General features: G+C 39.7%; 2 protein-coding genes across 2 annotated transcripts; both read right to left on the bottom strand.

Annotated features, from left to right (window-relative positions):
* Nucleotides 1-5,511: 5,511 nt before the first annotated feature.
* On the bottom strand, nucleotides 5,512-6,510 carry LOC140016832 (uncharacterized). The gene has a single exon (XM_072070823.1). It carries the CDS (start codon nucleotides 6,508-6,510, stop codon nucleotides 5,512-5,514), a length of 999 nt encoding a protein of 332 aa, XP_071926924.1.
* A 253-nt stretch (nucleotides 6,511-6,763) lies between these two features.
* On the bottom strand, nucleotides 6,764-8,544 carry LOC140016827 (uncharacterized). The gene is made up of 2 exons (XM_072070817.1): nucleotides 7,604-8,544; nucleotides 6,764-7,304 (listed from the first exon to the last, which is right to left on the bottom strand). The coding sequence occupies exons 1-2, from the start codon at nucleotides 8,542-8,544 to the stop codon at nucleotides 6,764-6,766; spliced, it is 1,482 nt and encodes a 493-aa protein (XP_071926918.1).
* Nucleotides 8,545-15,586: the final 7,042 nt, after the last annotated feature.

The following is a 15,586-nucleotide window of genomic DNA, read 5'->3' as shown; positions in this document are numbered from 1 at the left end:
CTGATTCACTAGAGCTCAATCCAGACGCTTCCATATCCGGGTCCTCCCCCGACGTTATTGCACCAAGTAAACTTGGTGCCAGAGAAACCCAAATCCGTTAAGGCCGCACCCTCAGTGAAATTTAAGAACGACTCCGCCTCACCAAACCAAAACGGCTGCCCTCCTTTTTTCTCTTCTATGCTAGCAATGACGTTGAAATCCCCCAGAAAGATTGTCGGGACTCCCATTTGACTCGCCCGAAGTAACTGCTGCCAGAACAGCCCCCGTTCCTCAAGGGCACACGATGCATGGATAAAAGTCGCTAGAAAGGGACATCGCAAGTAGCTATGGGTAATCTTTACTGCCAAAAACTGAGGAGAGGCCACAATAATGTCACATTCGTACTCAGCATCAAAGAATAGCCATATTCTGCTTTCATCATTCGAAACACCAAATAGGAAACCCAGTTTTCGGGGTACAACATCCAAATGCTCATGACCTACCAACGGCTCACGGAGAGCTATCAACGAGATGTGGTGCATACGTTTCAACTTACCTAGACGAGCTATCGTAAGAGCGTTGTCCACCCCTCGAGCATTCTAGAAGAGTGACTTAATCATGGCGCTGCGTAGTAGGAGTTCGCGAAGGTGAACCACCATTTCTCTTTGAGCGATGACGAGTGATCAGACCATCCAAAAGCTTCTGCCTATCCTCCAGTGGCGGAGCACAAAACGCGTCAGCCTTGCGTGGAGATAGGTTCAAAGTAGCAACCATGGATTACTGTTGTGTGCTCACCTCCTCCTGAACTTGTTCCCCCAGGTCATCCGCCACTACCTCCTCAGCCTCCGCTGCTGGAACGACCTCAGCAGCTAGGACAGAGGCCGCATTCTTGTTGCCAGCATTTGATTCGCCATCATCTGACTCGGCAGCAACCTGGTCAGCGATAACATGTATTAGTCGATCCGTCGCCGCCCTTATAGCCTCCTCCACCACTCCAGGTAGGCAAATAGTCAGCTCATCCTGAGGCGACGCTGGGTTCGTAGGCACCTGATTCACGTGATCCGCGGGCTCCAGGTCAGTTTCATCGCCGCCTGGAGTCGAAACCAACTGCTCCCGTGGCTCCTCCATCGCGATCAAACCAGAACCGTCTATAGCAGTAATATCCACAGCAGGAGCCACTGGAAGGGGAGGTTACAACACCTGCAACCCCTTCTCCGAGCAGCCCAGAAGAGACGCTCTCACCTCCTGCAACCCCTTTTCCGCTCGACCCTCGCCCTAACTAGGGTTCTGGTTCTTCTCCACCGACGGTGGCCGAAGTTCAGGGTGCTTCACATGGCAGTTCTCCTTACCATGGCCCTGACGATAGCAAAAACTACAATACTTGGGCAAATTTTCTGGGTTCAGAGGCTGCCAAAAGCCATCCCCATCCCCCATGTCGACCCAAACCCTCGCAGGTAGCGGTTTTAATAGGTCGACCTTGACACAGACACGAGCAACATTCGGCTGAGAAAATGAAGACGTAACAGAATCTACAAACAAAGGGGTGCCAAGACAGGAAACAATATTGAATAGGCATTGTTTGTCGAACAGATGGATAGGTAACTTAGGTAAACTAAACCACACCGGAACCAGGGAGGATTCACGATCCACATGGAATTTGGAGGACCACTTAAAAACTCTCATCGAGCAACCGTGCACAAATCATATATTCCTAACCTATACCCGAAGAAAATCTGCCTCGTTTTTAAATTGAATCAGGACATGCCTGAAATCCAACAGCCCCACTGACACAGAATCCTTCAAGTTAAGGGAAAAGAAGAACTTACGCAAATCTGAAAGCAGCGGCCGACCTCTCGAGAATTTGTCGACTAAGGAGAAACGGAACGCAGACGCAATGGTGGAGATATCTGCCGCATCAAACATGACTGCAGGTTCCCTCCGATGAGTAGCCATCGTGGCCTGAACCTGTCGCACCTCCAGCGAAGGGAGTTGCGCAAACAATGTCGAGAGGCACTTTTTCGTGAAGGACAGAGGAGAGCCCGTGTGACCCCCCTATGCGGTGGGGGGGCAGTCACGGCCGCCATGGAGCCACAGTTCCAAACAGAAAACCTAGTTGCCGTAGTTCTCTAGAAAGAAACCCTCGTCTTGTCCTAATGGTAGAAATTACATCAACCTTTTATACACATCTAATTAAATGGGTATAAATGAGTTGACTTACTTATATCCATTATCTATTTTAACCCATTCAAACCCATCCAAGTCATCCATTCTGACACCTCTAATGGCGATGACAGATGAAGTATAAAATATAAATCCCCTTTAGGATTTACATCCGAGTGGCCAAGATTTTGCTATTAAACTGTTGATCAAGTCATATTCTTGGGTTAAGAACAGTTGAGATTACCTTTCAAGGATAAGCATGACAATTCACATGATAAGGGAACTTTTTGGCAAGAAGCAAATTCATGATGATTAACTTTAGTGCTTACAAAAATAGAGTAAGTTTTAAGGATCAATAATTTTGATTTGAGAAAATAGACGAGATCATATACACAACTGATCAATACAAGGTGAATAATTCATAGTTATATCTCAAGTCATATTCCATTTCATGATTGATCATACACTTTGGTTTAATCAGTTCTACTTGGAAGGTGGAAAGCATATCTAGTTGTTGTCACAGAACAAACACTATTTATGTCCCCACTGCGATTCAAAATGTTCAAATTTTAATCAAACGCTAACTGGATAGGAAGGTCCTCAGGCATTGATGATTTTACAACTCAAAATTTTCACTTCCTTACCTGTATGGCCAAAGGCTAATGCCACTTGAAATGAGCTCCTTGATTACAGGTAACACTGTGTCTATCTCGTCATCCCAATTATGGCCTATGTAGCCATTGTGTGTTGAATTAAGTTTTTTTTTTCTTTTAAAAACTTAGTTTAATAAAATGAAAAGGAAAGTGTAAAAGTAAGTATCCATTGTGGATTTCCCGTATACTACTGGAAATAGAATAACAAAACATCATATTATACGTATTTGTAGTTTTTCCAAGGTCCAGGGATTCCGGTGGTATTAGCATGAAGTGATTTTTGCACGGCAGGAGTATTTAGGCAAGTGTAAACATAATTATCCGAGCATGGATCATACTCATCTATCTACTTCAATCAGAGATATACTAGAAAGTATGTTAGTTTAATTTCGTTTTCATTTAGACCAGAAAATCAAAAAGGAAGAAAAGTGGTAGTGTATCCAATCAAGTTTTTTGTACCGAAGGAGGAGTATTCGAAGAAGAAGAACACAAGGGAGTATAAATATTGTTACTATCAATATGGCCTTTTGCTGAAGATGTTTGGCTTTGGTAAGCTTGACAAGCCTCTGTAGGAGGATCTGCTGAGGAAAAATTGCAATTGGAAACTATACCCCGATGGATTTCATCGGATATTAGGGCATGTGTCCAGTAATAATCATAAGTCGCCCTGTTTTATGTTTCAATATCATAGTCTCCATTCCCAATCTGAATTCCATGGACAAAGTATAATCATCATTTAATGTGTAAGGTAATCTAGTTAAATTAAATAAAAACAATTGATGATTCAAGAAATAGAAAACCTACATCCAGTCCTTTCAAATTAATAACAGTCTGGTTAGTAATCTTTTGTTATAGAGGATCAATTGAGCAAGTTGAGGCACGTAATGGCCGGCATAACTTTCTCCAGTCATCAAGAAGTCCTTGGTTTTGTAATCTGGGAATCTTTCTAACCAATTGTATAGAAATGTGTAAGCGTCTGCAGCAGTTTTTGTCTCTCCGGTGATGTAATCCGACGATGTGTTTGAGTAAGAAAATCCAACACCAGCAGGAGATTCCAGGAAAATTATATTTGCCACTGTTTGTAGAACACAAAATTCATTGGTGGTGCTTATCCTAAGTCTTATAAGATAAATTCACAGCTGTTTCACAAATTATCAATTCCTACCACTGTTCCAGGCATATGGGTTTTTCCACAGCATTTTTCCACCTTTACCAACTCGAAATGGTCTGAGTTCGTTCATAGCTCCTGCCCCGAGTGAAGAGCAACCAGGACCTGTAGTCAAAGCTCACTGTTTAAGAAGTTCATGAAATTTCTACCTTCAAAACCAGAACCTACAAAGAATAATGGCAGTGAATTTGTACCTCCATTTAGCCAGAGCACTAGAGGCTTGGTAGATGGATTTTAAGACTCAGCAAAATAGTAGAAGAGAGCTCGACCAACCCTAGGATCAACAGTTACATACCCTGAATATTGATCAAAATTCATGCCATTTGGTTCGCCTGGCAACGCTGTGATCTTGTCAGCTGCCTTCAGACCATCTTGGGCTCCAATGTCAACCGACGGATACTCGTTCCCCAACTCCTCATTCACATGATTGACCGATCTTTTTAAGCTACGAGCCTTAAGGGAATTTACAAGGCAGATAATATCCATAATAGCCATGTTCACCATAACATTGTGTAGCAGATGTAACTAGGCAGATAAGAGTGAGATATAATACCAATGCACCTTTCATTTTTGGGATGTACGGCTAGCTAGATATCTGTAGTTTCTTTCTCGGATACGATGCTTCCATTTTATAGGTAGCTCTAAGAACAATGATTGAATTTTTTCTCGTTAGTGTACTTGTTCCTATTTACCAACCTAACATAATAATTGTATCAAATCAACTGGTATGATACAATTTTGGCATACATTTTTTTTTCCAATAAACGATAACAATTTATAGATATTAACACTTGATATTACAAGGATTAGTTACAAAAAAAGGGATACTACCCTGCTGTCCTTCTTTACTAAATCAACCAGCCTGATTGGGAAATCATGTTCCCATTCAATGTCATGTACTAGCTTTACTGCAAACTGTGCTAGTACATGGCTGATTTTATTTTCTGTTCTAGGAATAAACACAAAAGAGCATCTGTCGAAACCTGATCTAATATCCTGTACATCTTCTAAAATAGTTGCAATGTTAGAGTCATTCTCACTGCATCTGTTAATTTGCTCAACTACTGATTTGCAGTCTGTATGGACTATAATTTTTGTCCATCTAGCTTGTTTAGCCATTAGTAATGCATTCCTTATGGCAAGTGCTTCTTCTTTACTTGCTGTTCCCTTTCCCTGGGTGACAATTCCTTTAGCTCTCAGTAGCATTCCTTTCCAGTTCCTTGCTATTATCCCTTGTCTAGTCCTAATCCTTTTGGCTGATATGGCTACATCCGTATACAATCTTACCACTTCTTCCCTTGGCATCTCCCTTCTTGAATGGAGTTCGGTACTGATCTGACCTGTAATCCCCTCCTGTTCAGGCTCCCTCTCTTGGTCAAACTCTAACTACTCAGCTTGTGCTTTTCGTACAGTTTTGAATGGTTACTGGTTTGCATGTTCAAAAACTTTTTGTTTCTGGCTTTCCAGATTTGCCACGGGATGTTGATGGTGAGGTTAACTCTATCCTGTCCTTGTTCCATCGAGAGTGTTTGAGTAACTTTCTCCCACCAATTAAAGCCATAGATTATGTTGCTTGTCCTGTAATCCATCCCATCTGACTGGAGCCATTTTCCATACTTCTGCTGCATTTTCACAGGAGAAGAACAAATGTTCAATTGTTTCCTCAGCTTTCCTACAGCAGCCACATCTTCCTTCTCCCTTTCCCAGTTTTTTTGACAGCACCTCATTGACCGGTAAACAATTCTGCAAATATTTCCACATGAAATGTTTGAGCTTTGCGTTCACTTTCATATGCCATAGCTTCTTCCACAGACTGTGCTTTCTTATCTCCCAACTTGTCTCAGCATCATGTCCTCTCAGTTCACATTGTTTGGCCTCAAATTGTCTTGCTACTGCATAGCCAGTCTTAACGGTGTACATTCCAGATTTGGAGTAGCACCAGATCAGCTTACCCTTTCTTCTTCCTATGCTAGTTGGGATATCTTTTATGAATTCAGCATCCTTGTTACCGAACCATTTCTGGAGTTGTTCAGTTTTCCATCTCCCCACTTCTATCAACTCGTTTACCCATTCCAACGTGTAATCCTCAGGTTTTGTGCCGGACACCATGCCTTTTTCAGATCTAGTTATCCATCTGTCTTTCCATATACTTACCGACCTGCCATCCCCAATTCTTTTCCAAAGTCCAGCTAATAGTAGTGATTTTGCACTGTGTATACTCTTCCAACTCCAGGAAGCTGAGTTTGAGGGATTTTTTTCCATCCAGTTTGGGTCTTTCATGTATTTTGCCTTCATTACCTTGCTTACTAGCAAATTTGGAGCTGTTAAGAATCTCCAAATTTGCTTTGCCAGCAAGGCCGTGTTGAAAGCTTCTAAATCTCTAAATCTTATTCCTCCTCTTCCCTTAACTTCTGAAAGCTTCTGAAAGCTTGCCCAATGTACACAGGTTTCTTGCTCACATTTTCCCCACCAGAACGTTGCAATTTTAGCTGTGATTTGTCTACATAAGCCTCTAGGGAGTCTAAAGCAAGCCATCACATATGTTGGCATTGCCACAATTACTGATTTGATGAGTATTTCCTTGCGCCTTTGACTCAGTAGCTTTGTTTCCAACCTTGAAGCTTGTTGTTGATTTTGCTCTTCACAAATCCAAACACTTTTGTCTTAGATCTTCCAATTGCCATCGGAAGCCCCAAGTATGTTCTATTCCTTGCCTCTTTCATATTTTCCAATTCGTCCTTCACCACTTTCTTCCTCTGGTCATGGGTATTTTTACTGTAGAAAATAGTTGATTTCTCAAAATTTACCACCTATCCTGATGCTTTGCCATATCTTTCCAGAATGCTTTTGACCTTCCACGGCTCCTGTTTGTTTGCTTGGCAGCATAGTAGAGAATCATCTGCAAAAAATAGGTGAGAAATGGTCGGACTATCCTTGCATATTTGATTCCTGTGAGTTCCTTCTCCGCCACTGCTTTGTGAATAAGACTGGACAACCCTTCAGCACAAATAATGAACAGGTATGGTGATAAGGGGTCACATTGTCTAATCCCTCTACTCGGTTGGATATAACCTACTTTTTGGCCATTTAGATTGAAGGAGTAAGATACTGTAGACAAACAAGTCATGATCCATCTGACAAAGATTGGACAGAAACCCATTTCCATCATTAGTCTTCCCACAAATTTCCATTCCACTCTGTCGTAAACTTTTGACATGTCAAGTTTTAGAGCCATGTATCCTACCCTTCCCTTCCTCCTATTTTTCAAAAAGTGAAGAATTTCATGAGCTACCACTACATTATCAAGAATTTGTCTGCCTGGGATAAAAGCTGACTGAGAGTTACTAATGCAGTGTTACAAAACCATTTTCAGCCTATTTGCTATGATTTTGGAAATGATTTTATACATGACAGTGCACAAACTGATTGGTCTATAATTTACAATAGATTTGGGACCCTCAATTTTGGAATCAAAGAGATAATAGTTTCATTTACAACTTTGAGAATGTAACCCATATGGAAAAAGCTATTAATAGCTGCCACTAAATCCACTTTGATAATATTCCAGTAGTGTTGAAAAAAGAGAAGAGACATACCATCCGTCCTTGATGCTTTGTTTGGATACATGGAGAACAAAGCTTACCTTATCTCATTTTCCTCCACTGGTCTTATCAGCTGCTCATTCATTTGGCTACAAATAGTGTTTGGTATCTCTGTAAGGATATCCTCAAAGTTGTCCGGACTTGTGGTGGTGAAGAGGTCTTTATAATATTCACTAAGTTCCTCCTCTATCTCTTGTTCATCCTTGCACCATGTCCCATCATTTTTCTGCAGAGTACTAATAGTGTTTCTCCTCTTTTTTGCCATTACCGTTGAATGGAAGAAAACTGTATTTCTATCCCCTTCCTTGAGCCATTTGCTCCTTGATTTTTGGCTCCAATACAGCTCTTCCTCCTTATATGATTTACTCAGCTGGGATTTTAGCTCAGCAACTTGTCCGCATTTACCACCATCATTTCCTTCTCTCACCTTAATCAGTTTCTCCTTTAACTCCTTGATTCTTACTTTGGAATTACCTTGCACTTTTTTCCTCCATTCCAGAATAGCAATGCGACATTCCTTTATTTTCCTGGTCACTTTGAACATTCTGGATCCAAGGTGATCTTTTCTCCATGCTCCTTGAATCACCTCCTTTGTTTCTAGATTTTTGGTCCATCTTTGATCAAAGTAGAACCTCCTCTTCTTCCTTTTGGTATCTGAATTAGTGTCAACTATTAGCATGAGATGATCTGATGCTTCTGTTTCACCATGATTGCACCGTGCCTTCTCATATCGTTGCACCCATTCTGTACTACATAGGCACCTGTCCAACATTTCCTTCACCTCACCATCCCCATCCCAGCTATTGCTCCATGTCCACGGCACTCCTTGATATCCTAGATCAATCAGATTATTGGCTCTAATAAACCTGTTGAACTCTCTAAAACTGCCTTCAGCTCTATCTTTTCCTCCCCACTTCTTCTCATTCGATCTCAAGTCATTAAAATCTCCCATAATTATCCAGGCCTCCTCCCATTCCTTCATCCTATCCTCTAAATATTTTCATTGCTCTTTCCGAGTGTTACTGTCTATGCTTGCATATACACCCACTAACCACTAGTGGCTATTTGTTTCCTTATCCTCTACTCGAGCAATAATGTACCATTCTGTGTTTCTTATCTAGTCTATCTTCACCTCATTGTTTCAGAATAACGCAAGCCCCCCTGCTCTTCCATCTGAGTTAACAAAATGACTATTTTCAAAACTAATTCTCCTTTGCACCTTTCTCATGAACTTTTCCTGATTCTTTATTTCACATAAGAACACCACATTAGAAGAGTGGAAGTTTAAAACTTTCTTCAGCTGGGGAATTGTTAAGGGGCCTCCTGCACCTTGACAATTCCAAACCACAGCCTTCATTTACACTGTGGAGGCATACGGGGGTTAGCCTCCAGTCTCCCAGTTGTTCTGTCCTTGATTAAGTCCAATTTCATGACTTTTACCTTTGGGATATTAGCCTCATCCTCCTCCATTGGTTGTGTCCCTTGAAGCAGACCTGCTACCTTCCTTTTTCGTCCTAGTTCCCTCATTTCATCTATGTTTGTAATTGCTTGGAGAGGGGTCCTAGACGGCCTCCCTTTTCTTCTGAATGAACTCCTTTTTTCCTTTTTGTTGCCAATCTCATCAATTACTTCTGCTTTCCTCTCTTTCCTTGCGTCTGACCAGTCATTATTTTCTGCTTCTATCATCTTTTTTGCACTTTTCTCATTTGTGGTCTCCACCTCCATTTCCTCATTCTCTGAAGTTTGTGACGGTTGGTTCCCTCTGTTAAGTTCTTTATTTTCCATTTGTTTCTTCTTATCTTTCCCCTCAGCTGAGACCATGACCATGTTTCCCCCCTTTTGGTTCTCCCTATCCACACTCCTCTGGTCCTTTAATATCTCATCCCACCTTTCTTCATTCTGCCTCCTCATTCTTTGTTCCTTCCCCTCTTTTTCCTTACCCTCCAACTCCACATGATTTCGTCCACCTATTGTTATAGTGGCTTCCTTCTCTTTTGTTCATGTTTTCACTTGGCAGCTTGTGTTCCCATTTTCGCCCTTCCTTCTTTCTATTACCTTTTCTACTTCCACTCGTCCCTTTAAAGGGGACACCATTATATTTCTAGCTCTCATCCAAGCTCCATATTGTTCCTCACGTTCTGCTATTCTATCCATTCCCCCCACATTACATGTCCTGTCACTATGCCCAATGATGCCACACCTATAGCAGAAATCCGGGCATCGTTCGTATCTGAACTCAACCCACACTGTTTGCTCTTTACTGTTAACTTTTGTTCCTCGAACTAGTGGTCTAGTAACGTCCACCTTAGCCAAAATCTTCATGTGTCTCCCCTCTTTCCCTCCAACGGGAGTTCTAAAGTTTTAACTGCTTCCTTAACGAAACTAAACGAGTGAGCATAAATTTTTTGGGATTTGATAAGTATCTTGAATACTACTTAAACAAGTTGCATTTATTTGATTTTCTTGAAGCGAAACTCCTATGTTTCGAACTCTAGAGAGTTTTTCATTCGTCAATGATATTTTATCGCAGATTTGGACTCCAACCAAGGAGTTGGATCTGAACGTGATTTTTGAAAAGCACTACATTTTGGTGAGTGCTTCCAAATACCTGGTTGAACTGGACACTTGTTTTCAATACTTGATCAATGTAAATAAATGATATGTGATTTGTTTGATCAAGCAAGAGTGTACTTTATCGCACTTGTCCTAATATGGTATATACTTGTTTATTGTTACAATTAACTTGATATACTTGTACTTGAGTTGTAAGTGCGGAGCGGTAGTATGTACCACACCCAATCCGAGTTGGAAGTGCCTTTCATTTCCGTCTCCGTACTTTTATTTTGATTAAGTCGATTGGAGTGTTATCTCATCGACATCTTGGGGACCCAAACTCCACTGGCTAGTTAATCGAGTCGAGCCGGCAAGGGCTTGGTCGATTAGATAATGAACCATGAGTAGTTAGTGATGTCGAGTGGAGTGTTATCTCCTCGACTAATTGGTATACTCGAGTATTACCACCAATATTTAGTTGGTGTTCGGGCCCAGTAAGGGGGTTGAATGGTGGACGGATTGGAGTTAAGTGAAGTTCAACTGGACTGGTTACTTTACTTGAAAGTTGACGGAATGTCAACTAATACTTGATCAAGCTCTGATGAAGCAATGAAAATTTGGCTCCTGAGAGCCATCGGTATCCTTACACCTAGATTGTTATTCGTAATGTTATTGTTTCTTTTAGAAAAGATTTTTTTTTTCACTCGTTCATTTTAAAATTTGCTACTTGAAGTGTATTGTTCACTTTTATGAACTTGTTATGCTCGTTCTTTTGCTACGTTGATACTTGTACTTTTAAATAATGGTCAACTTGCTATTTGGAACCTCACTGGGCTTTTAACTCATTCCACTCCATTTATTTTCCTTACAGGGGGTACGAGCGAGGCGTGAGATATGTACAGACTAGCGTAGTCTAGTTATTTTAAAATTTTAAATTGTACTCACGCTAGCACCCGACTAGGGTTGTGTGTACTTGAATTGTAAACCCGTTAATGTATTTGGGCATGTATGAACCTTCTAGTTGGATCTGAGTACCGTTGTATATATTAAGCTGAAGGGATTGTATTCTTTAATTTTCTACGTTTGTAAGTTATTTTCACGAGCTTTACATGAGTGAGTCCTGCCGAGAGTTGGACAGGCAACTCGCTAAACTCTAGGGTACGCCCTAGGGGGAGGTGGGGTCGTCACACTCCAACTAGCACTTTACCTCTTCTTTATCTTATGTAAGTGTTTCATGCACCGATAACCTACAAAATATCACATGTTTATGCATTAATCTACTCATTTTGTAAGTTCCGATCACTAAATAACACTTGAAGCAATTTGCACCAAAAAGAACTTAAATATAGCTATGAACTTCTAAAAATATGACAAAAGCTCGTGCAAAACTGTACGAAACATATACGAAATATTCACTTATCAAATTCCCCCACACTTGAATCATTGCTTGTCCCCAAGTAATACAATAAACCACTCAAGCAACAATTCAAGTGCCCAATAGAAAATATGCTTTCTTAAATTCACTTCTCACAAGTTGACTATTAATCACGATGCAATTCTTCAAAATGCGCTCAATACTCATAATACTCAATAAAAGGGAAACAATTATACATAAATTTAACCACATTCAAATCATTCTCTCACCCTAACTTGTCTTCACAAATAACCGACTCATATAGTCATAAGGTAATAATTTCCTTTATATCCATTTTTTTTATTTTTTTTCAAAATTTTACTACAGGAGGGTATCATAAAGATATACAAAATACCAACACCTGAACATTGCAAATGCCTTTTTACGCGAAAGTCGACACTTTTAGATGAAAATCTCCGGTTACTCCGCACTTACACATCAAGGTCACAACACCTTTTAACCCCAAGTACCTTTTTATGCAAAAATCGACATTTTTAGATGAAAATTCCCGGTTACTCAGTACTTAAGTAGTCGGTGCAACTTTATTGCTCTCTCTTTTTTTTTTCTTTTTTTTCTAGAACACACACACACACACACACACACACACATATATATAACCCTCTTTTATCATGGAAATGAAAAAACATTACCAATAGACTATATCAATCACCTATTTGTAATCAAAGTGAAGGGAGAGAACTCATTAAAGATAGAAATAAATGCATAATTATTCCCACTTTATTAAGTATACTTTCTAAAATGCACTTATCATAATCACATAATACTAATTACAAGTCATGAAAGAAATGCATTCTTCAAAAGCATATTTGAATTTGTTCAACTATTAGGGAAATTTGACAATCCATCACGGTTTCTTGGGCCATAGTGCAATTTTGGAAAAGATTTTGAAAAAATTTCTGCAGAGTTTCCCCTATAAATAGTCGAAATTCCCTGCCAACAACCCACATTTCAACAAGTATTTCACATCATACAAATTTCCACAATCAATTCCACATTTCACAACCACAACCAAGTAAAAACATGCACTACAAGCCACAAAATAACCAAAACATTGAAACCCCTAATTCCCCCACACTTAAAATTCACATTGTCCTCAATGTGAAGGGAGGGAAAAGAAACCAGTACTCCCCTATAATGAAGTGTTGATCCGGTCGAACACCACGAACATCACGAACATCCCAAAATCGACTTAACTGCAGAAGAGGGTATATAGCAGTACGAGATTAAGACAAAACAAAAACATTTGAACAAAGGACAGTCGAGGAGAGTAAACAAAAGATAATCCAAAACAAAAGAAAGGTAAAAACTAAACAAAAATAAAAACAAAGTAAATTAAGTTGAGGGGCCGCCGAGTTCCGAAGCTTCTTCTCCCCCGACTTCGCCATGAGCTTCTTGCTCATCTTCACCTCTTGGTTCAGGAATGAATGCGGCTTGAGCTTCACTAGGTATGGAAGTCGGAGTTGGCGTAGGTGAACGGCAGATTTGGAAATGGTCCTCTAAAGCACGAAGACGCCGATCATGCCTCTCCAATCTCTCCGTGATAACGCACTCATATTGGTCAATCCGCTCCATTACTCTCATCTCCATACAGCATACCACTAACCACTTCTTGCCACTTAGACCTAGGGAGAGGCGGTGGACGCGGTACCGGAGTGAGGAGCAGCCAGGTCCTATAGTTGAATTAATCTCGCCGTCTAATAAGTTCTTTTCATGAAATGTATACCTATGAACCAATAGTTACGAAGAATAGGGACGAAAATTTACCTCCATTTAACCATAGCACAAGGGGCTTGGTAGAAGAGTTTTGAGACTCAGCAAAATAGTTGAAAAGAGCTCTACCAGTCTCATGATCAACAATGATAATACCCTGAATATTGATCAAATTTTACATCATTTGGTTCACCTGGCAAAGTTGTCATCTTATCTGCTGCCTTCAAACCATCTTGGAGGCCAACATAAACAAGCGAATACTCATTTACCGAATCCTCTCTCACATGATTGATCGGTTTTCTTAAGCCACGAGCCTTAACGAATTGCACAAGAGGATCATCACATCTATATTCATGTCCAAGTCCAGCGAAACATTGTGTAGCAGATGCCACTAGGCAGACAAGAGTGAGATATAACAGTATTGCACCTTTCATTTTTGGGATGTATAGCTAGCTAGATATCTGTGATTTCTTTCTCTAATGGAAGGCTTCACTTTTGTGATTTCTTTCCCATTCTTGTTAATTGTTGTATTCACCAGCTAAAAACGTGTGAACCAAAAGGTGAGATATTTTATAGGTTTCATGCCAAGAATGAGATCTTGCCATCCTGCCAATAAAATCAACCTAAATAAAGAGAATAGAAGACCATGAAGTGAGAGGGGTCAAATAGTCAGATAACATTTAGAATGAGCAGTTGAACACAAAAACGCCTTTGGAGGTTCATAAATTCAGCTAGCTATCAGCTTGGCATTTTGCATCAAGTTCTTTTTTTTTTTTTTAAATATATTCCATGTCTTGCGTCCCATATTGGTAAAATATGAAAAATATTGACCGACTGATAATATGTTGGAATTACTAATGACTTGGTTAAAGTATGCTGGGGCTCATCATGATTTGCGCTAAAAAACTATTGGGTTGGCCCATTGCCTTGGTATTGTAATTGGTATGTGAATCTGCTGTATATGGTCTTTGCATGGATGAAGTTGCATGGTGTAATTGATGGTTCGGATATGTTTAATTTGAATTTAACAAAACCCCGTATGTTATATTAAAAATTGAACAATTTTCCTATAACATGATTATAAACTTTCAACATATAATTTAACATGGATGTAAAACTATGCATAGAGTATTTACAATTCATCTTTAAACTATCAAATTTTACATAAAAAAAAGTTGTGGATCACGTACAAATTCACTTCACAAAATGAATTGAAGATGCTTGGAAAACTTTGTTGTCCAGAGTAAATTTAAGTAATCTTGTATTTTTTGAGGAAAAAAAATCAATTAGATAAAATTGGAATACCATGAAGATAGAGGATAATTAAGTGAAGGAGTATGGTCACCTCATGCTTTAGAAGGATCAAGCGAATCATGTGGCAAATGCATAATGTGAATCACAATAGTATAGCCGAAAATTGGTTAGAACTTTACAGCTTCTGCTAATACTCTTCGCACTATTGAAATCATGTAACGGAGGAGATTCTTATTTGTAACGGCACTTCGAACTTGGAATGAGCGTGAAAAAAATTAATGATACTTTTTTTTCTTTTGAGTTATTCTGTCAGATCAGTCATTCAAGATTTCTGGTCTTTATTCGGATCTAAACCCGAACCTGATGAAAAATATGGGATCACTTCTTATAGACTCGTTGAGAGTGATTTGGATGTAGTTCGTGGCTATTAGAAGTAGAAGGTGCTCTGAAAAAAGATTGTAGTCAATTTGATAATGATTGGGTGACATTATTTCTTTGGCTCGAACCGGTCTCAGAGGCTGCTAGAGAGCTCTGGGAGAGCTCTTTAGCAGCTTCCTTGACTGTTTGAATCTCTTCGATGTAATGCAGAGCTGATCTGAGATAGAGGAAGATTTATTCAATTATATGATTTGGGCCCTAGAATATGGCACCCTTGACCTTTTCTTTTTGATTGTATGGAAAGGTCCAATGAATTGGAATTTTTTCATTGATTCAGACTATTTTGGGGTAAACAGATCATTCATGACGAAGAGAATGAGTTTAGAATGATTCGGTAAACTAATTAGTCATCGCGAATGACCATATATATTCTGTGCATTCATTATACAACTTGTCATGCTCACCAAAAGAGCATGAAAAATTGACGCTCGACCCGGTTGATTTGGAACAAATTGTCATGATCTGATTTTATAAATGATTATACGCAAAATTTAGCATCTTTTCAAGAAGTGGAAAGATAGTTGCATGAGGATGACAAATGAGGTATCAAATATAAATCCTCTTTGGGATTTACAGATTTTGCTGTTAAGCTCTTAATCATGTCACATGCTTCGGTCAAGAACAGTTGAGATTA

This window comes from Coffea arabica, chromosome 1e, assembly GCF_036785885.1.
Source record: "Coffea arabica cultivar ET-39 chromosome 1e, Coffea Arabica ET-39 HiFi, whole genome shotgun sequence".
NCBI lineage: Eukaryota > Viridiplantae > Streptophyta > Magnoliopsida > Gentianales > Rubiaceae > Coffea > Coffea arabica.
The sequence above is the reverse complement of the archived record's forward strand: the minus strand, read 5'-3'. Positions and strand labels throughout refer to the sequence as shown.

Coding starts and splice junctions, on each gene's coding strand:
- LOC140016832 (XM_072070823.1), bottom strand. CDS start 6,510: ATGCCAACATATGTGATGGCTTGCTTTAGACTCCCTAGAGGCTTATGT.
- LOC140016827 (XM_072070817.1), bottom strand. CDS start 8,544: ATGAAGGAATGGGAGGAGGCCTGGATAATTATGGGAGATTTTAATGAC. Junction 7,305..7,603: donor GTGGAGGAAAATGAGATAAG/GTAAGCTTTGTT, acceptor ACACTGCATTAG/TAACTCTCAGTCAGCTTTTA.